Genomic DNA, 23,077 nt, shown 5'->3' with positions numbered 1-23,077 from the left:
ATACAAAGGGCTGAAATAAGTGAGTAATCGTTAACATAAAATGATAGAACATTTTAATAAAAATTATTATTATTTTTTTTTAAATATATATTTTATTGATTTTTTACAGAGAGGAAGGGAGAAAGACAGAGAGTCAGAAACATCGATGAGATAGAAACATCGATCAGCCGCCTCCTGCACATCTCCCACTGGGGATGTGCCCGCAACCCAGGCACATGCCCCTGACCGGAATCGAACCCGGGACCCTTCAGTCCGCAGGCCGACGCTCTATCCACTGAGCCAAACCGGTTTCGGCAAAATTATTTTTTCTTGAATGGTAACTTACCAGACACTGAATAACTGCACAAATTAATAAGCTTACTGCAAATAAACCTATTTATCTTGTTCTCCAAAAACGAAATATTTCCTGTTGTGCACAGCAAACAAGTCAGGCCAAGACTAATGACATGGCAATTGGCTGCAAAATATTTGCTGCTAGTATTAGCAGAGAGAAATGGTGCGCCTGTGCATAAGGCGCATAGGGGAAATGAATGCAACACGATTATAATAATCAGTCATTAGCTAACGTCATTTGTTATTAATAATTATGTATAACAGGATATTGTAAAAATTAAGTTACGAAATTTTTATTAAAACATTTCTTACATACTGTTATATTGGCTGGGCCGCAAACATATTCGTTGTGGGCTGCATGCGGAGTTTGACATGCTTGCCCTAGCGGGTTTGGCTGAGTGGATAGAGCATTGGCCCAAGAACTGGAGGTTTGTGGGTGTGATTCCAGTCAAGGGAACGTACCTCCGTTGCAGGCTCAATCCCCTGTCCTGACCAGGGTGCATGCAGGAGGCAACCAATCGATGTGTCTTCTCACGTCGATATTTCTCTGTCTCCCCTCCCTTCCACTCTCTAAAAAATCAATGGAAAAATATGCTCAGGTGACGATTAACAACAACAGCAGCAAAAAACTTTACTGTGACTGGGAGAGATTTAAGCTGCAATTAGATCAGGTATTAAATGTAGATTTGGTAGCCTGGGCTTTTAGCATGCGTGACACCATTTTGGGCCTGTGGTTTTCTCTTGAACACTACTACTGTAAAATTAGGAGAATGACAGAACCTGTATCACAGGAATGTTATGAGGGTTAGATGAAATAAAAGTTTAGAACAGTGGTATCAATATGATGGAGGGTAAAAGCTTAAAAAGCTGGGTGGTTAATAGAACAGTTCATGAGATAGGAGAGCTAGTAGTTCAATTTGGGATACTAAATGGAGAAGTCAACTACACTATTAGATTAAACTGGTAGAAAACTGGGAAGAAAAATCTGGTCTAGAGATAAAATTTGCAAGTCACTGATAGGCAGTTATTGAAGCCTGGAGCTTGGAGAATGTCCGGAGCAGAAAATGAAGGGAAACTTTAGACAGCCCCAAAGAAAGCTGGGGCTTTTAAGAATCAGAGTGTTGTTAATTTCCTACATTTTCAGAAGCAGAATAGTATAATGGAAAAAGTATAGAATTTGAAATGAATGTTCATCTCATCCCCATTTTCCTCATCTGTAGAATGGGGATAGATAAATCACTTCTAAAGGTGATTGTACTTTCCTCCAATTTGTTTATTACATTGTATTGCATTTTTTTGTTTATAAGAATTTGCTCAAACTCAAGCATAAGAAGTATATTTTAATCTGTCTGCAATAGCTAAACAGGAGTGAGCATAGAAAAATAAGTTATAAATATTTTACTTGCATATAGACTATATAGTGTTATGACATCACTTCTATTTTTTTGTCATTATAGATGAGGAAGTCAAGATTGGAGAGGCTTAATATAACCAAGGATATATAGATAGTAGTGGAAGGTGAACTAGAACTAATTTTACACTTAATAAGTGTTAATGAATAAACATAAATCATCTATATCTATAATAATAAAAGCATAATATGCTAATTAGACCGGACAGCTGAACAACCTTCCGGACGTCCTTCTAGATGACCTTCCAGATGAAGCCGGGGCTGTGAGGGCCAAGCTCCATGCACGCATTTTGTGCATCGGGCCTCTATATATAAAAGCCTAAGTGACCGGCTGACCGACTAGCTGGTATCTATGATGTGCACTGACCACCAGGGGGCAGAAGCTCAATGCAGAAGTGGAAACCACAGGCATGGAAACAAGGAACAGACTGATGAATCTCAGAGGGAAGGGAGGAGGGCAGGAAGAGATTAACCAAAGATCTTATATACATACTAGAGGCCCAGTGCATGGGTTCATGCACCAGTGGGGTCCCTTGGCCTGGCCTGAGATGATCGGGCCGATACTAGCTCTCCAACATCCCCTGAGGGGTCCCGGATTGCAAGAGTGCACAGCCAGGCCGAGGGACCCCACCGGTGTACGAATCCATGCACAAGGCCTCTAGTGTGTAATAAAAGGCTGTGCTCATTTAATATTAATTTTCCCTCTCCCCAAATTTGGTTCAGGTAATTGTGCTTGATGACTAACAATATTTATAGCCCAAGCTAGTTTGGCTCAGTGGATAGAACGTCGGCCTGTGGACTGAAGAGCCCCAGGTTTGATTCCAGACAAAGGCACATGCCTGGGTTGCGGACGTGATGACCAGTACTGGGTGTGCAGGAGGCAGCTGATTGGTGATTCTCTCTCATCATTGATGTTTCTCTCCCTCTCTGAAATCAATAAAAATATATTTAAGAAAACAAAAAACATATTATAAAGTTACTGCCTTGATGTTTGATAAAATGTTACATTTGCCCTAATTTAATTAAGAGAATATTTTACTTTTAATCAGTGATACTTAATAAGGAATGTAATGTTGACCTTAAAAATAAGACATCGCCCTGACTGGTTTGGCTCAGTGGATAGAGCATCGCCCTGCGGACTGGAGGGTCCCAGGTTCGATTCCAGTCAAGGGCATGTACTGTGGTTGCGGGCGCGTCCCCAGTGGGGGGTGTGCAGGAGGCAGCTAATAGATGTTTCTCATCAATGTTTCTAACTCTCTATCCCTTTCCCTTCCTCTATGTAAAAAAATCAATAAAATATATTTTTAAAAAAATAAGACATCTAGCCCAGTGGGTGTGGCTCAGTAGTTGAGCATCTACCTATGAGCCAGGAGTTAACAGTTTGATTCCTGGTCAGGGCACATGTCTAGATTGCGGGCTCAATTCCCAGTAGGGGGCATGCAGGAGGCAGCCGATTGATGATTCTCATCATTGACGTTTCTTTCTTTAAATATATCTTTATTGATTTCAGAGAGGAAAGGAGAAGAGAGAGATAGAAACATCAATGATGTGAGAATTATAGATGGGCTGCTTCCCCCACGCCTCCCCGCTGGGGATGGAGCCCACAACACGGCATGTGCCCTGACTGGGAATCCAACCGTGACTTCTGGGTTCATAGGTCGACCTCAACCACTGAGCAACACCGGCTGGCCTCTTCTCTTTTAAATAGCTCCCTGGCTTTACCCTTCCTATAAAAATCTTCCCTTTTGTACAACCTCACAGAGTATTCTGGTTGTTAGATGGGATGCTACTGGATTCATGAACCACTTAATAAAGCCAGTTAGCTCTCCACATTTGCTTGAATTTTTTTTTTTTTTTACAGTAATGTCAATTTGCAGGGCGCATCTCTTTCTGTCGAGGCTGGTAATTGAAGATTCTTCCCAGTTGGGATCTGTAGTTAATGTTGAAGGGTGGTGTGTGAGGGCTCCCCTTCTGGCATCCCTCATGCCATTTAAAAGGTTTCCCCTTATTAATTTTCACCAGATTAACTAAATTATAAACCCCTTTGGGAAAGGGATTTAGCCCTGCACATTTTGGTATTTAAGTTGTTGGGTCATGGAAGCTTACTGTGTTATCATTTTGAAAAAATAAGTCAATTTCTCATGTTGCACCCAAAAAAGGAGATGGTACAGCAGGCAGTTGTAATAGTGATGCAGCGGGGGACTGAGTCTTGGGTGGTAGTTCTTTAAAGTTCTGTGCTCATTCACCATCACTGCTAAGCCCTTCCCCGCGCTCAGCGCGGCGCTAGGTGCCGTGTGACCTTGGGTAACAATGCTCCGGGCCGTGAGAGGATGCCATGCTCTGCCACAGGCTTCTGAGGGGCTTCCCACGGAGGAGCTGTGGAAGGGAGGGGGCGCTCCACGCCTTTCCCTCCGGGTAGTCCTAGTTAAGGTTCCCCGAGGAGACTCCTCGGCCGGAGAAACGACACCCAAGATGGCACCGCGAGGCGCTCCCGGCCCAGCCGCCATCTTGGTCGTTCCCGAGGTGGGCGGGGCCCCACGCCGCGGCCCGGCGGCCCCAGCGCGCCTGCGCGGCCGCAGAGCCTCCCCCGCCCCTCGCCGCCGCCGCCGCCGCCGCTGCTGCCGCTGCTGCACTGACGGCGGGGACCCGCGCCTCAGGTGAGTGGGCGCCTCCGCCCGGACGCGCGGCGCTGCTCGCGGGGGCTGCGCTGCTGGCGGGGGCGTCGCTACCCTGGCCTCTTTCTTCCCCACCTGTTCTCCGCTGCGCCGTGGGGCCCCGGTTCGCGCTGCTGGGTTTCTCCGGGTCCCCCCGGCGCCCTCCGCCCTCCCAGCTCGCCGGACGGGGGTCAGCCCGGCCTCCCTCAGGCGCTGCCGCCGGCGACAGCGTGCAGGCAGCAGGGCTGAGCCCCCGGCGCCCCACACCCTCGGTCGCAGGCACCCACCTCAGGCGCGACCCCCTTTCTCGCTCCTGCTCTGCCGGCGCGGCTCGGTGGGCCTCGGTGTGGGCACCGTCTATCCCGGCCGCCCCAGAGCCAGAGGCTTCGAGATGGGCGGTGAGCTCCCTTTCCACCCGCGCGTCCCCCATGCAACGAAGACTCCCCTGTGGCGCGACCCCACGACGGCGAGCCCGCGGGGAAGGGGCTTCGTCACCCCTCTTGCCAGACGAGGAAACCGAGGCAGAGGTGAAGTGCCAGCCAGCCCAAGGTCACGCGGCTGGCAAGAGGCGCGGACTGGCTCTTGCCTCGGGGTCTCTGGCCAGTACAGTTGGAATTTGATCTTGAACCTTTAAAATAATTCGAAATGCATTTATCTCTGGATTTGCTTCTTCAGCGTCATAAAAGACTGCAAAGACAGTATTTTCTTCTTGTTGAAGAGGTGTTGCTGTAATAATAATAATAGTAGTGTTATTCATAAGAGCCCGGGGTCTTGCTAAACTTAATTATCTCAATAACCTCCGCATTTCCCAGTCCACGGTGTCCCTTCCTTTCTTTCCGTGCACCTTTCTTCTGCAGAGCTGGCCTCCCTGTCACAGGTAGACTAGGAGCCTTCTGGCTCGCAGGAGGGAAGCTCTCCCCTGGTGGCTCACGGGCAGAACTGGGGTAAGCCCGCTATGCCTGCATCCAGATTCCCCCAGCCTGGCCCCCAGAGGATATAATTAGCCTTCCTTTTCTGGCTGCCAGGGCAGCGGGCTGGGCTAGCTGGGCCGGCGGGATGTGGAGGTGACAGAGCAGATTTGGCGAGCACTCACCTCATTCTGGGACTTTCTGGCTCTAGTCCAACATTGGGCTGGAACATCTTAGGATTTAAGCTAACGTAAAAAGAGAAAGCGCATTGACAGAGTGCCATTGAATATTAAAGTCCCAAAGGCACAGCTGTAAATGCATGTGAATGCTTCCTCCCGAAAATAACTAACTCTAACTCAAACTGTCTTTTTTTTTCTTTGGTAAATTCCTCTGGACACACTTCAGAGTCCACTGACTCACCAGCTTCTCTGTGAAGCCTTCCTTGCTTGATTTTCCCAATTAAGATTACACACAAACACAATAAAACTATTAGCCCCTTGAGGTCAGGGACCTTCTTGGCAGCTTCAAGCCTTTGGTAAAGACTCAGTGAATTTTCATTACTCCTTTTCGTTACTCTGAGTGATGTTTTCTTGCTGCCTTTCTGTACTTACTACTTGCCCTTCAATTTCTCTTTGCTGTTCCTGCCTTTATGTTATTTTTTCCAGTTTTATTGAGAAATAATTGACATATATCTCTGTATAAATATAAGACGTGCAGCATGATGGTTTGACTTACATACATTATTCATTGATTACCACAATAGGTCCAGCTAACATTTATCTTCTCATAGATATAATAAAAAGAAAGAAGAAAAGAAAAAAGGGAACTTTTCCCCCCCCTTGTGATGTCCCTCCTTTTAGGTCCACCACTCAAAGGTCTCTAGTCCACCCTGTTTCTGAAAATTTTCAGATAAGGCTCCTGCATCAAGAAGCCTGTTTACTAACCCCAACACTGGAGTTGGTATAAGTGTACAGAGCAGTTTTTATTTGCATCTTATAGTAAGGTAGCCTGAGGCTTGTGGTCTTTTAGTCTGTCTCTAAATGCTTAGATTCATTTTTACATTTTTTGCCTCTTGTGGCTGACTGCCCATGGTGCTATCAAAGTAATCACAATTTTTACCATAAATCATTTCATAGTATTTATGATAATAAATATTCAAAAGGGTCCTTGGGGAGACAGCAGATCTGTGCATAGGTTCTCTACATAAATGAGGCTTTTTAAAGAGTTTTTCCAAATAATTTTCTGCACATATATTAAGCTGTAATGTGGAAGACATGATGCTGGGAATGGTGGAAGATTCACCATTTAATAAAACATGGTTCCTGTCGAAAGAGCTTGCTAGCTAACTGGGAAACACCATATCTAATTGTAACTCAAGTTAGGTCTAAAAATTGCCATAATAGCATTACAAGCAAAGCAATATCCTATATAATAAAAGCCTAATATGCAAATTGTCCCCTCTGAGGTTGTTCAACTGGGAGTTCCACCGCTCGCTGTGATGTGTGCTGATCACTAGGAGGCAGTGTGGAACATGGCGGGCGTTGGTGACGCTCTGTGACCTCCCACTGGCTACCTAGGGACGGGGTGAGGTGGGTTGGGGGGGAGAATGGGGACTGAGGTGCAGTGAGAATGCAGTTAGTTCTCACTCCCCCTGCTACCCCTCCCTGGGATGTCAGGGCTCGCGCACCAGGGAAGCCCCTGCGCTTAGGTGCTGGGTGTCACAAGGAGCCCATCCCGCACCTGTGTGGCCTTTTCCGGTGAGCCGGGCCACAGCCACCAGGACTGCAGGGGCAATCGGGCTCCCTGTGGGTTCGCGCAGGAGCCGGTCTGCGAGGCCAGCCGGGAAAGAGCACGCTGCCTTCCCAGCTTTCATGCGGCACTGCTGGCCGGCCTAGAGGCCCACGCTGTGCCTCGGCCCACAGTGTCCAGCCGCGCTTACCACATCTCTGCATAGGGACTCAGGCACTGTGACTCAGGCGGAGGGGGGCACGTGGGGGCCCAAGGGCCCAGGTGCTGCCCAGGGCCCAGAAGTCAGCTGCCCTTCCATGCCAGAGGCTCGCACTTTGATCATTGGCCAGGCCTAGGGACTGCCCCCATGCACAAATTTCGTGCATTGGGCCTCTAGAGAAAGTATAATGGGATAAGATGTTCAACATGGGAACATTTCATAAAATCATACATTGTTCAGGCTGAAAGGAGGCATCACGTCATTGAGTTCAAACTCACTTTTACAGCCTTCATGCTAAGGAGTGAACTTGTCCAAGGTCACAGACCTGGGGCTAAAACTTGAAATCTAGACTTTTATTCATTAAAGGTTTATCAGTATTTCAGTGAATTCATCCTTAAAGGCATTAACCAGCAACTCTATGAAAATTCCATTTATGTTCTTAGAGCAGAGTTGAGGAAGAGATAACAAAAATATGATTCATGTTTTCAAGGAGTTTATGGTCTCTTGGGAAAATATTCCCCAACAGATCGTAATAGGTGTGTCAAGGACTTTCAGGTCCAAAGATTTATAGCATTTTGGGTTTATTGCAGAACTGGGTGTCAGGTAATCTATTATGAAAGGCCTTTTTAATAGTAAGAACTATTCTCTGCTAATGAAGACAGTGTGTACCTAACTGTTAACTCCTGTGGTAGAGGGCCTAGGTGTGGCATTGGAGTTGGAAGAGGTGCAGGAGGGATTAGCTGTGGCAGTGAGAACACTTTGGGGAGGAGTTAGGACTTTCTGGGCTTTGACAGATTGGTAGGGTCAGACTTAATCAAAAGGACAAGGAAAGCATTTTGAAGGTAACAATGGTTGATGTGTTTAAGGGACTGTAAAAAAGCTGACGTCCAGGGTGACCTGACTGGATGAGAGCAGTAGTTCTCAGCCTTTAGTGCACTTCAGAATCACCTGCAAAGATTATTAAAACCCAGAATGTCTGACTCAGTCCATAGGTTTGGAGTGAGGCCCGAGAATTTGTATTTCTAACAAGTTCCCTGATGATTCTAATGCTTCTAATCCAGGGACAGTACTTTGAGAATCACTAGATTAGAAGGTTGAGAAGGTAGTATCAGAAACTATCAAAGAATTTGTTCCAAAAAAAGTGTGTGTGTGCGCATGTGCATGTGCACAGGTGCATGTTACATACCAGCATAAGAGAGTTCTGGAAATATACATTGTAAACTGTAGTAGTAGTCACCTGTGGAAGTGGGATTTTTTAGGTGTTGTTGGAGAATTCACTTTTTACCTAATGCCTTTCTATATTTTTGCATTATGCACATATTGTTTTTGTATTTAAAAAAAAGCGAAAGTCCTTTTTGAAGATGTATACTGTACTAAAATATTTGTGGATTAAAAAAGAGCTTGCTGAAGTAATCTGGTGTCACACAACAAACATTTTTAGAGTGTTTGCTGTATGCTAGATGCTGCTAGGATCTGGAAATACAAAGCCTTTGCTAAAGCTTGCAGTCTCGTGATTGAGAGGGGCAGATAACAGCTCTACTGAGTATCATGTGAGCTTCATAAGAGTAAGGATGAAGGTCTAGCTCTGTTGGTGGCAGATAATAGACATTTGGTAAATGATGAATGAATGAGCAAATCCAGATAAGAAGTGAAGACAGAAAGAAAAGGACAAATGGGAGATTCTGGAGGAAAAATTGACAAGTCTGAAGAGGGATGTTGAAAGGAAGAGGTATGTCAAGGACTTTCAGGTCCAAAAATTGAAAGCATTTTGGATTTTACTGCAGAACTGGGTGTCAAGTCATCTATACTGAAAGGCCCTTTTAAACCCTCCCCAACACATCCTGTTTTAAAGAGATGCTTGGAAATGGCACACAGAAACTAAACCTAGATTTATGAGTACATGTTAGATTTCAGGGCTTTCTTTGCTAAATGAAAGTGTTTTCTTTTTTATTTTTTTATATTTTTATTGATTTCAGAGTGGAAGGAAGAGGGAGAGAAAGAGAGAAACATCAATGATGAGAGAGAATCACTGATAGGTTGCCTCCTGCACGCCCCCTATTGGGGATCAAGCCTGCAACCTGGGAATATTTAATATTTCTTTAATCACAGTGCTAATTCTACTGTGTTTATACCTTTCACCTACAATCTGTCCATTAAATATTTATTATGTAAAATTAACAGATACATGGAGAATGTTTAAATACCATACAAAAAAGGGTTGTATTATGTCTTTTGATCTTATCTTTTCAGTGACAGGGATGGTATAGTGACTCAAAAGTCTGTCATGTTTCTCACAATGCCTCACAGAGTTTGATGTTATCAGTCCCAAATAAATGTCCATTGTTGATAGTTGAATGGGGTGTACTCTGGAGGAAATAATGGCTTTGTTGCATTATGAGTTGAATTCTATGTAGACACTATTTACATGATCAAACAGGCTATGCTGTTACACTTGATTGCTATTGAGGAATGTGAAATTTAAAATGTTTATTGTTTATTTAAAATGACAGTTTCATCCTTAGAATGCTTCTACATTTTGAAGTCTGAATTTTCATCCTATGGTTAAAATGGAATGCTTTTTAAAATTGTGACATTTTAGCTCTAAAACTATGTTATGTGAAGCCATAATACTTAGCAGAGAGAGAAAAGAGGAATCAGGCTATTGTCTCCTTCTCCCTGCAATTGAGAAAGCTTTGGGGACAGGACCCCTCCTGCCATTCTTCAGTTGTTGTTGTTTTTTTTAGAGTGTGTGTGTGTGTATTTAAAAAAAATTTTAGAGAGAGGAAGAGGGAGAAAGAGAAACATCAATGTGAGAGCCAACTATCGATAGACTGCCTCCTGTACGCCCCCAACCAAGGATCAAGCCAGAAACTCTGTGCCCTGACCAGGAATTGAACCAGCAACCTTTTGATGCATGGGATGATGCTCAACCAACTGAGCAACACCAGCCAAGGCTATAATTTTTGAGGATGTCGAATCTTTTAACTCTGGTACTATCCTGTTTACTTGAAGATGTCCCATCTTGTAAACCTTTGTGTTGAAAGGTGGGTTTAACCAGGGTATTGACTAAAATGTGACTTTGGATGATTAGACAGCCCACAGGGTTGCTTTTCAAATACCCCCAGATAGGTGTAGTTCTCTCCTACTAATTAAAATAATAATGCTAATACCTAATAATACCCAACATTGTATTAATGATACCTAAACTTTATATGGTGCTCTGCAGTTTCAGAATTATTTGCTCAATAAGATCCTGGTAAATTCCAGTAAAACCCGAGAAAATAAGTAGAAGAATTAATGGTTAGTTGGCATCAAGTAGGAAAAGTTGTTTATAGAGGCCTACCCAAGTTCTAGATCCAGGCCGCTCATGTTCACATCCTTACTCTGCAATCCACTAGCTGTGTGACCTTTAGTCTATTACAAAACCCCACCAAGTATCAGTTTTTTCTATAAAATAGGAAGGATTACAATTACAGTACCTATTTGACAAGTGTGTTGGAAAATAAAATGAAATAATGAATGGGTAAAGTGCTTATCACGGTATCTGGCATATAGGAACTGCTTAATAAATTAAGCTAGTATGAGAATTAAGTACTGCATCTTAGGACTCTGGTTGTTCTTTACTCGAGTTGTGTTAAAGAACAAATTGTTTTCAGGGATTCTGCCTTATAGCTGGTAGGAACCCAGAGCACATACCAGGGCCTTGCCAGCAGTCGCTTTCTTAGTATCCTGAGCTGCATTTTTCAAGAGTGGGAGGCAGAGGGTAGTGCTTCTGCTTCTAGAGTTCCTTTAATATGACCTCCATGTTAGAGCTTCGCCTGGTTGATAGGTGTCTGGAGTTTTTGAGAAGGCCCCTAGATGGGCATTGTATTGTTCTAGTAGTTGCTTGTACCAGTACCTTGTAATGAATAGAATGAATATAGAATAGGACAGACTCAGTTTTCCAGCTTAACAATCTTTACAAATTTCTTATTTACCACCTGCTGCCAGAATCCAGGAATCACACAGTGGGAAGGTGGGCCTGTTGTAAAGGGTGCTGCTGCTGCACTTTTCAGAAAAGCACAAGGTGTGGATGGCCCTTATCCAAGGCTGTGGACTATTTTCCTGTTAAAATGAGGGTCTGTAAGCATGCTTTAGCAGATACCTTTAATCACTTTCCTCCCCACCTTTGCTTATGGAATAGAATCTCAGAGTATTTCTTCTGGTGAATAGGAACTCAGACTTACCTTTATGTAGTACAAAAGCTAAGCGAGTTGTATTTTAAAAAGTCATTGTTTCTTTCATGGAGTTGGGTGGTTTGGCTCATTTATTATGCTTTCTGGGGAGTCTCCTGAGACCCTTTCCTTTCCTAAGGGCCCCCAGGAGACAGCAATGAAACCAACATCTATTATCCTAGGTCAGTGGTTCTCAACCTTGGCTGCACATTAGAATCACCTGGGAATCTTTTTTTTTTTTTTAATATATTTTATTGATTTTTTTTACAGAAAGGAAGGGAGAAGGATAGAGAGTTAGAAACATCGATGAGAGAGACATCGATGAGCTGCCTCTTGCACACCCCCTACTGGGGATGTGCCTGCAACCAAGGTACATGCCCTTGACCGGAATCGAACCTGGGACCCTTGCGTCCGCAGGCCGACACTCTATCCACTGAGCCAAACCAGTTAGGGCTGGGAATCTTTTTAAAATCCTGATTTCTGGGCCTCATCCTCTAGAAATTCTGTTTCTTTGTTATGGGGTGGGGCCATAACATTAGTAACAAAGAAACAGAATTTCCAGAGGATGAGGCCCAGAAATCAAGATTTTAAAAAGATTCCCAGGTGATTCTAATGTACAGCCAAGGTTGAGACTACTGCCTTAGATTCTTGTGGGGATGCTTAAGCCAGGAGTTTTATGATTAGACTAGAGGCCCAGTGCATGAAATTTGTGCATGGGTAGGGTCCCTAGGCCTGGCTGGTGATCAGGGCTGATCTGTGGGGCAACCTACAGAGCAATCGGGGCCCCCACTCACATCCGCCTTGGCCTGGTGCCGCCCACTCACCTGCTCCACCATCCTGCCACGGTCCGCTCTCGTTAGGGCCCATCAGGGCTGGCAACGCCTCCACTGCTGCCCGCTGCCAGCGCTGCGCCACCCCCTGGTAGTCAGCACACGTCTAACTCCCAGTCAGTCGAACTCCTGCCCGTGGGGACAATTTGCATATTAGCCTTTTATTATATAGGATTAATTCAGGCTTTAACCCTGGCAAAACTTGAGAGTGACGTCATCAGATAATTGTGCTTCTTATAGACTGATGTATGGAATTTAGCCCAGTACTCTGTGAGATATTTCAGAGCCTGGAATAGGAGTCCAGATGCCAGTCCCAGCCCCTCACCTAAACCGCTGTGTGAATTTAGGCAAATAGCTTAAATTTCTAGGTCTCTCTTCGCATCTAAGGATGAGGGCATGACTGTAGGCCAGTGGTTCTCAGTCCTAGTTACATATAAGAATCACTTGTGAAGTTTTAAAAACAGTATCAGGGCCCTACCCTAGCCCAATTAAATTGGATCTTTAGAGTTGGAGTCTGGGTATTGCTATTCTTCAAAGCTCCCAGTCTTTCTAACGTGTAGCTAAGAACTGCCAGGTAGGATGACCATGTATTGAACAGTTGTGTCATTCTGCTCAGGAACCCTCAGTGGTTTTTCATACATAAAGTCCCATTTATGTGCTCTGTGTTCTGACCAGTCTTGTCTTCTTCCCAGCTACATTAATCTCTTTGGTGTCTTCCTGGATATATTTTGTACATTTGTTTTTTTTCCAACTCCTGATGTCCTTACCTGGAATGTCCTCTTCCCTTATAACGATTCAAAACATATCCATTCAAGGCCCATCATTCTTATCTCCTTTGGGGAACTCCTGACCATTCCAGTCCTTAGTTATTTCTCCCACCTCTACCCTGGTTCCAAGTTTTGTTTAGCTCTGAATAAATGCGATGAACAGTAGATGCAGTGTAAGATGTGATACTCAAGCAACATTCTGTCCTCTTGGGGAGGTGGGACACATGGCAGTGCCATTGGTTTGACTTCTACACTATTAAACATCTTTGTGATATCTTGTATTGTTGGCTATCTCATTGTGTGTGTATATCTTGTAAATATTAGCTGATGAATAGCTTTCTCTGACCTGACTTCAATGGGCATTTTTAACCTTATCTCCTATTTCCAACAGGAACCTTCTGCTCTTGCCAAACTGGATCATTTTCTAGCAGACCTGTACTTTCTCATCTCCTTGTGTTTAAGTTAACCTCCCTTTCTGGAATTCCTTCTTAGTCTTATCCTCTCCACCTACAGGAATTTTATCTACCTTTTTTTATTTTTAATGCTCACCCGAGGATATGGTTGGGGGGATGATCATGGAGAGAGGGAGAGGGAGAGGGAGAGGGAGAGGGAGAGGGAGAGAGAGAGAGAGAGAGAGAGAGAGAGAGAGAGAGAGAGAGAGAGATCGATCCAAACATCTATGGATTACCTCCCTTACATGCCCTGACTGGGGATCACTCACATACCCACATTATAGGTATGTCCTGATCAGGAGTTGAACCCCAAACTCCTTGGTCTACCGCAAAATGCTCCAACCAGTTTAGACTCCGGACCAGGACTTTATCTATTCTTCAAGGTCCAGTTCACATGTTATCTCCTCCATGAATCCTTTTCTCTGCATCTACATTAACTGTATTAGCTGACTTTTGCCCTAAACCTCCATAACCCTTAGAGCGGTGGTTCTCAACTCAGCCGAAGCTTTGCCCCCCAGAGGACATTTGGTAATATCTGGAGACCTGTTTGATTGTCACAATTGTTGGAGGCAGGTGCTACTGTCATTCAGTGGGTAGAGGCTGGGAATGTTCCTAAACATTCTATGTACATGACACTCCCCTACAACAAAAACATCTGGTCCAAAATGTCACTGCTGCCGAGGTTGAGAAACTGCCTTCGAGTTTGCTTGAACTGTAGTGGTTTGTTTATAAACTTAATCTCTCCTATTTAATTGAATTAATGGGTGAAGGCAAACTCCAGTTCCAAATCTCAGCTTTCTTGTTATTAATTTCATATTAGGGTTTAATCCTCGAGCCTGTGGCCTGATCTTAACCACTCAGTGTAATTTAGGACCAGAGATAAAGAGGTCCTCAGTGTGGGGTGGGTGCAGTGCAGTGAGGCAATCTTCTGAATGTCTCTCTTTTTTACCCCCAAGTCTTAATCTGTGATAACCTGGGAGGCAGTATGATACAGGACATAGAGTAAGCATTGGGATCAGGAGAAAAGTTGGTTTCAGTCCCAGCTCTTGCATTTATTAGTTACATTGTTTTGGTCACTCTATTTCAACCTCTTTAAGCCTCAGTTTCCCTATTGCTGCAACAGATGCCAGTGCCCCGTGTTTTCCCTCACAGTACCTTTGTGATCATCCAATGTGTTGTCAGATGTAAAGGTGCTTTGTAAATTGTAAAGTGCTATACTAACTACTCATTCGGCCACTGGTTCGTAGATAAAAAGAGAGGATGTGCATCGGCTTGCTGTTGTAGGAGCACCACTGTCTACCTTCTCTGTCAGTCCCCTGGTCTATTCCTGCAGCTCTTCAGCCATAACTATTTCAGCACCAGCTCCAGCTGGCCCTGTCCAGCTCATTTTCCTCAGTATGCCTCTTTGTTTACAGCCTTCATCCTGTTTTGGTTTTCTGTCTGCAATTTTGCCAAAACCAAAAGTGATTGACTTTGCCTCTAGAATACAAACGAGTGGCCTGGCATCAAGTACATCCTGGCAAAACCTGATGAAGACCTCACAAATTACCTTGGTCAGGGAAAAGCAACATAACAAGACAGCTTGTAGTTTAGAAAGCCAATAGTACACAGAGTCCCTTACTGCCTTTTTTCAGTAACAAAGCAATGTTTTTAAGCACTGGAAATCTCAGTGAGCTTTCTCTGACTAAATGGACACAATGCAGAGTGAGCTAAAGCCTGAGACCCTCATGTCCCTGGGGTCAGACCAAGTGCATCTTCCCACTGATTTGCAAGTGACCTTCAACTAGTCTTTGAACCTAATCAGGTTGATAACTGAGTGACCTCTTAGGATTGTAGTATGGAATCAAATGAGGTGGGGGAGAATGTAAAATCAAAACATTTATAGGGAGCTCCTACGTCACGAATGTCAGCCCTGTCAGGGGCCAAAAGGTCATCCTACCCAACCTCTTCCCTTGACAAGTGGAGGAACTGAGGTCTAGAAAGGAAATATGCTTTGCCCAGTACCACTCAGCTAGGTAGGGGCCTTCCTGGGTCTAGAGTCCACATCTGATGTGCTTAAGGGCTCTTTCCTTGACTGGAAGAATCTGGGCATTCATTTTTTTCTGCGTGGGCAAAGGTTGCACTCAGAAATATGTTAAGGTAAGAAACATTCAAACCTGTAAAGCAAGCATGTCAAACTTGTTTGAGGCATGTGACCTGCCAGCCGCGAGTTTGACATGCTTGCTATAAAGAATTTTTGTGAATTTATATGAGCCAAACTGTTGACAGTTGCCTGGAAGCAGAATCTCAAAATACTGTGGTAATGATCCAGAGAATGGCAGTTTTTCACCTTGTTTTATACATTACAATCAAAAGAGGAGACGTAAGTGGGTTACATGAAGTCCATTGGTGATAGATTAGGGATGTGGGAGAAAGCAAAGGGGGAGGTGGTCAAATGAAGTAAAACGATAGCCCAGCTGCCGTGAATCAGTGGTTGAGCATTGACCTGTGAACTAGGACAGCGGTCGCTAACCGGTGGTCCGTGAGGTCTGAAACGTTGGCGACCACTGAACTAGGAGGTCACCGGTTTGATTCCTAGTCAAGGCCCAGGTTGCTGGCTCCATCCCCAGTAGAGGGTGTGCTGGAAGCAGCCAATTGATGATTCTTTCTTATCATTGATGTTTCTATCTCTCCCTTCCTCTCTGAAATCAATAAAGATATATATATTTAAATGATAGCAGGTTTGGCTCAGTGGATAGGGCGCCAGCCTACGGACTGAAGGGTCCCAGGTTTGATTCTGGCCAGCGGCACATGTCCAGGTTGCGGGTTTCGTCCCCAGTAGGGGGAGTGCAGGAGGCAGCCCATCAGTGATTCTCTCTCATCATTGATGTTTCTATCTCTCCCTCTCCCTTCCTCTCTGAAATCAATAAAAATATATTTTTTTAAAAAAGTAAAATGATAGACACATGCTTCTTTTACATAAGTGGCTACAGGATAGTTACATGATAATAATAACAATGAGGGAATTTGTGGTTTCTGCCCTGGTGCATTGGTTGTGCCCTGAGGGATCCAGAAAAAGGGAAGTTACCCAGACATTCCAAAGGTATGTTATCTTAGATGCAAAAAGACAATAGGCTCAGTAAAGATCAAAGTTGATACAGGCCTAGGACAGGACTACCCGCCTTAGTCTACTTTTTAATTTTAAAAGTTTTAATTTCATACCATCCTTTATGGTTACTTTAGGTCTTCGTGAGTTTGCAAGGCTGTCACACAGGCCTTCCCAGAGCTTGTCAGGGTAGCTAGCACGTGGACCCTTTTTGTCCACAAATATATTGTTGGACTTTATTTAAACTGTGTTCTATAGAGCCCTAGCTGTCTCATCACCACTTCAACCAGTACCCCTACATGTTTTTCTGTCCTCTACTTCAGAGTTTTGGTGCAAAAATTAAAACTCAGTAGTTTTGATCTTTAAAGGTCCTCTCAAGCGCTAAATATCAAAGAACACTGGTGCCTCTCCTGGCCATCCTAAGAACATTTTTGGTTACATTTAAATTCAGAAATGTCAGTTTCTGTATTTCTAAAAGGTAATAGTCATGGGCTTTTTTTTTTTTTTTTTTTTTTTAGCATGGAGAACTGAACCTCATTTTTCCTAGATTTTAATACTTTTGACTTTCACTGCCAAAGATAATGTCTCCTTCTTAGGCTTCCTTCCCCACCTCCTTTCCTCCAGTATTTGACAGTTTTCTCCCCTTTCATGTAAACTTCTCTTCTCCCTTGACTTCTTTGACTTTGTATTTCTGCATTACCTCTTGCATCTCTTGAGCATTTTTTCTTTGTTTCTTATTGGTTCTGCTTTCTTTTCTATCACTGAGTTGTCTTCCAGAAGAGCCCAAGGCCTACAGCTCCTCCACGTCTCTGGTTTGGTGAGTGCTGTCGGGGAGAAAAAATAATTTTCCTTCTACCCTTCTGGCTGGCCTAATAATCAAGTTGACACAAGACAGATTAACAGGAGAAAAACAAAGTTTAATAAAATGAACACCTCCTGTATACAGGGGAGAGACCCAGGAAAACTAATGAGTAACTCTCCAAAATGTCAAGCCATCACCTTAAATACCACCTTCAGCTAAAGACAATAGGTATTGGGGATAGAGAGTCACTTCTGGGAAATTACCCGGCAAAGTACAATAAATAAAAATAAGATTGTTCTATAGAGTTAAGTCCATGTCTTCATCATTGATAGTAAACGCAGGCATGGTATAGTGAGGAAAACACTTCTACAGATGGAAGTGTCCTTCTACAGTTGTAAATGTCCTTTTACAATGTCCTTCTACTTGGTTTTCAGAGCTTTTCCCTTGTCTGCTGTTTCTTAAAATTAATCAGCCTGAAATAATCAATATCCCAAAGAGGCATACTTTGGGGTGACAAGCTCTGCTCTCCTTTAGCACCTACACAGATTTTCCTCACTAAATTTAACTCCACTCTGTGTCCCCAACCCTGGCATGTGCCCCGACCAGGAATCGAACTGGGGAACTCTTGGTTCATGGCTCAACCACTGAGCCACACTGGTTGGGCGCTTTTTTTTTGGTGATAACTCTTAATGTGGGCCAGGCTCCTAGATAGTTGTGGCCAGGGGAGCTCGAAATAATCCATGTACTACTTAGGCACATCTTGGGGTGGCTTGTTCTGAACCCCTACAAAACCTTGGCAAAACCTGACTTCTCTGACCTCACAATGTTTTTATCAATTTTATACCCCTGATTTCCTTTCTTTATATCTGTGATTTTAATAGCTGGCTCAGGGTCTTTTCACCTGCCAGCTAGATTTCTTTCTTTTGTTTCAATATATCTTTATTGTTGAAAGTATTAAAGATGTCTCCCCCCCCCCCCCCCCATTGATTTCCTCCACTCCCCATCAACTAGATTTCTGCACTAAACTACTAAACTCTATCTTTCTCCAGTACATCATTCCCCTTCTAATTAGTCTGGTCTGTTGATTTATTTATTTATTTATTTATTTATTTATTTATTTTGAGGGGTGGGGGCGGCGACTGTTGAATCTTTTTGAATTCTCATCTGAAATCTTTTTTAGAAGAAGGCAGGATAAAATTAAATTGTCTTCCTCTGTCCCATTCTCCTCATCTCTATTAGGGTTTGATTGGTGCTAATAATCTAGCCTTTCTGTTCTTCATCTCAACTCAAATGATCTTTACTCCTCATATGATGAGGTCATTTATTGGATTGTCATCACTCAAAGCTGATTATGCCTAAGATCCTGAACAAGATATCCAGGTGATTGTTTGAGGCTCACTGTTCTAACAAAAAGCAAGAAATAACCATTGTTTCTGAAACTGGTTACCAAGTAATAGATGGAATTTTGTTTCTCTTTCCCTACTCATGTTCTCCTAATCCTCAGCTAACTATTGAGATATTGAGGGTTTTTTTGCTGGTGTGATGACTCAAACCTTCATTCTAAGGCATCTGAGTTATTAGTGATACAGAATTACTCTGGGCTTCTATTACCTTTACTTCAAGGAGGTGCCCCTGTGACTAGAGAGGAAGAAACTTGCCCAGGGTTCTACAGCCAGTAGATAGAGCCTGATGTTGACATTATGGTATAGTGGGAAAAGCAAAGGCTTTTAAATCCTTGCCTTGTACTTCTTAGATGTGGGATATTGGAAAAGTCACTTCACTTCTCTCTAAGCCTAAGTTTCTCAACTTTAGAGTAAGAAATGAAGATATCTACCCAAGAAGACTGTTAGGAGGATTCAACATAAGGTGCTTAGGTTATAGTTCCTGGCACAGTATAGGATTTATTCCCCCCCCGTTTTCCTCAGCCATTTGGTATCAGGCTCACTTCTTCAGTTCGAGGATGGCTGGTTTTTACTTTTCAGTCTTCCCTCTACCTCATAAAGCTGGGACAGAGGGTTAGCATTTTGTTATTTACTGCAGTTTATAAAATCCCTACTAGCTTTTAAAAATATTAATATCCCTTAGTACCAGGATGGATCTGCCAGTCATATCATTTGTGCAGAGAGAACTTAGGCTTTAGATTCCCCAGGAGGAAGCCAGTCTGTGTAGCTGGGAGATCTGGAGATGGAATTTTCCACCATGTGGTCTTAGTTTTTGCATAGGTGTTAAAAAACTGTTCATTGGCAAGGGCTCAGAACAGTTAGAACTAAGCAAAAAATTGAGTCTCTAGAAGAATGCATTAGGTCCCCTTTAATGTGGAAGGTGAACATCTATTGTCTTATTGCCAATTCTTAAGTCACACTATAGCAGCTTCCTGTCCTGCATTAAGTCTGCACTGGACCCAGCTGATGGGGACAGCCTTCTTATTTAATTTGTGCCTTTATTTAAGTGTTTGTCCTGGCCCAAACATCACATCATCACTTTTTTTTAATCTTTATAAATTGCACGGGAACACAGTGAATGCCAGTCACTTTGGACCTGAGGGCAGCTCAGGCTTTCCTCTGTTCCCAAGCCTCTTGGACAGGCCTTATGTAGTCACATTGGAGTTATCAACATTTTGAACTATCCTGCTTGCAAGTGAGTGAGTTAGAGTAGGGAATAAAGCAGGTGGGTTGGAAAAACATTTTCAGGAAATCACCATTTTACATGCGAATAAAGAACAAATGGAAATAGACGAAATCTTAACAGTAGTTGTCTTTAGATGGAAACACTAAGTAAAATATCTTCATTATTCTGTGGTTTCCACATTTTCTAAAGTGAGCATATATAGTATTGCTTTTATAATAGGAAAAAGAACTTTAAAATCGCCATTTTAAATTATTGATAACCAGTGAAGTCCAAATGAAAAGTAGCCACAGTTTATAGTGTGATTAATAAACACATAAGTAGATAGCAGGTAGGCCAATATTTTTAGAGTTAACTGGGTCAAAGCATGACTGCAAAAGAGAGAATTGTAGATGCTGGATGAAATTTGTGATAAAAGATTCAAGCCATTCCATCTCCTTTTGAAATGTAACTGGTAGAAAACAAACTAAGTCCAGCCGCTGTGGCTCATTTGGTAGAGCATTGTCCCAAGCACCAGAAGGTCACCGGTTCCATTCCCAGTTGTGGCACATGCCCGGGTTATGGGCTCAATCCCCAGTAGGGGGCGTACAGGAGGCAGCCAATGTTTCTATCTCCCTCTCTGAAATCAATAAAAACACTTTTTAAAAAATCAGTTTAAAAACAAACTAAAAATTTCAGCTTTTGAGCATTCAATAGCTTAATCAAGTTTATAGGATGCCTGGGATCTGAGAAAAAGAATCATGTTCTACAGGAAAGTTAAATTATCATCAGGCTTGTGCTCTCTAAGTGGCACAAATGTTTGGGATGCTTATGATTGGCATGTGGGTCCATAGTTTGAAGAGTGTTCCTGCTTGGCATTCTCTGGGTCCTTGGAAGGAATAATAAAAGTCATGGGTCTTTCCCACATTCAGGGGAGAGAGAAGTTATGCTAGGATGTGAATATCAAAAGGCAGAGATCATAGACACCACTTTGAGTCTGTCTGCCATAACTGTCTATTTCAGTGATGGCGAACCTATAACGCGTGTCAGAGGTGACACGCAAACTCATTTTTTTGGTTGATTTTTCTTTGTTAAATGGCATTTAAATATATAAAATAAATATCAAAAATATGTCTTTGTTTTACTATGGTTGCAAATATCAAAAAATTTCTTTATGTGACACGGCTCCAGAGTTAAGTTAGGGTTTTTCAAAATGCTGACACGCCGAGCTCAAAAGGCTCGCCATCACTGGTCTAGTTTCTTGTGTCTTCAGCACCCTGAGCAGTGTATGTCACATGCTAACCTCTAATATTTGAATGAATGGAAGTAATGGGACTATTATATTTCCAACTCCTGGTTTAAATTTTTTTCATTGCGAGAGAGAAAGGAAAAAAGAGAAAAAACACACACACAAGAGATTTGTTGTTCTACTTATTTATGCATTCATTGGTTGACTTGTATCTGCCCTGACCAGAGATAGAACCTGCAACTTTGGCGTATCGGCAGGATGCTCTAACGCCAGTGGTCGGCAAACTGCGGCTCGCGAGCCACATGCGGCTCTTTGGCCCCTCGAGTGTGGCTCTTTCACAAAATACCGACTTCTGCTCATGGGCCACAAAGTTTCAATCGCACTGTTCATGCGCGCCCGCACGTGATATTTTGTGGAAGAGCCACACTCAAGGGGCCACAGAGCTGTATGTGGCTTGCCAGCTGCAGTTTGCCGACCACTGCTCAAACCAATTGAACTACCCGGCCAGGGCCCAACTCCTAGTTTAAGCCTTTTTCTTCACTACCTTCTCTTCTGTTTCAGAGTTACTGATTTATTTTTGAGAATCCTCTACTTTCATCTTCCTCATGGATGAACTTCAGGATGTTCAACTCACAGAGATCAAACCACTTCTAAATGATAAGGTAAAGACTGCTCTGTTTTCACTAAAATGTACAAACTACTCTTTCCACTAAAATGTCTCTTCTGCGATTAGTTCATTTCTATATTATCTAAATAGTAACTAATTCAAAACATAGTTAGCTTGACTTTCTATGGAGGGAATACTTTTTAAAATATATTTTTTTAACCATCTTTTTTGTGCCTTTCCACATTTTTCTTTCCTTCTACTTTGTTTCCACAGGCCAAATTGAATCATGTTATCCTTGAGATTTTCCTGCTTTTCAGATAGAGATATTAGGGGAAAAATAATAATGCAAAGTTAAGTAGAAAGCATGAGAGTGGGATTTGACTTAAAATACAAGTATCTTAAGTTTCAATTTCTTTTTTTTAAATGTATTTTTATTGATTTCAGAGAGCAAGGGAGAAGGGAGAGAGATAGAAACATCAATGATAAAGGAGAATCATTGATGGGCTGCCTCTTGCATGCCCTCTGCTGGGGATCGAGCCCACAACCTGGGCATGTGGCTTGCCCGAAATTGAACCCAGCACCCTTCAGTCTACAGGCCAATGCTATATCCACCTAGCCAAACCACCTACGGCTTGAGTTTCAGTTTCTCTAAGGAAAACATCCATGGCTAGTGAAGTGCATAGGCTACAGCACTCTCCCTACAGTTTGTCAAGTATATGATGGGCCCTAACTGGTTTGGCTCAGTGGATAGAGCGTCGGCCTGCGGACTGAAGGGTCCCAGGTTCGATTCTGGTCGAGGACATGTGCCTTGGTTGCGGGCACATCCCCAGTAAGAGGTGTGCAGGAGGCAGCTGATGGATGTTTCTCTCTCATCGATGTTTCTAACTCTATCCCTCTCACTTCCTCTCTGTAAAAAATCAATAAAATATATTTATTAAAAAAAAAGTATATGATGGGACCCTTCTGCCAACGTGGAGGTTTTCATCCAGGGATGCCTGAATGTCAGGAATATGCCTCATTTTTATTTTAGTGTTAAAGAAGTACACAAGCTAAAGACCAGTGTGATATAAGTTACCAAAAAGCTAAGAAAGGCTTATCCTCTCTTCGGTCCCACTCCATTCAGTAAATGTGCCTGAAATTCCTTTTTTTCAATCCTCTTTTGGTTTATTGTCATTGTCCCCTATTAAAATACTCTTGTAGCTTGGTGTGAATG

At 43.1% G+C, this 23,077-nt stretch overlaps 1 protein-coding gene across 9 annotated transcripts in view; it reads left to right on the top strand.

The window, feature by feature from the left end:
- Nucleotides 1–4,274: 4,274 nt before the first annotated feature.
- The window catches only part of NDRG3 (NDRG family member 3), an 83,103-nt gene continuing 64,300 nt past the window's right edge, over nt 4,275–23,077 (top strand). For 3 of the 9 annotated variants that reach the window (XM_059706062.1, XM_059706065.1, XM_059706059.1), the window contains exons 1-2: nt 4,275–4,401; nt 21,819–21,919. In XM_059706062.1, the coding sequence (XP_059562045.1) occupies nt 21,863–21,919 (57 nt within the window). In that variant the 5' untranslated portion in view covers nt 4,275–4,401; nt 21,819–21,862. Of the gene's footprint in view, nt 4,402–18,643; nt 18,785–21,818; nt 21,920–23,077 lie in introns of those variants that run through there. The other 6 variants (XM_059706066.1, XM_059706067.1, XM_059706064.1 and 3 more) reach the window with 3 other exon arrangements.

This window comes from Myotis daubentonii, chromosome 8 (assembly GCF_963259705.1).
Source record: "Myotis daubentonii chromosome 8, mMyoDau2.1, whole genome shotgun sequence".
NCBI lineage: Eukaryota > Metazoa > Chordata > Mammalia > Chiroptera > Vespertilionidae > Myotis > Myotis daubentonii.
This window is presented reverse-complemented; position numbering and strand designations above follow the sequence as displayed.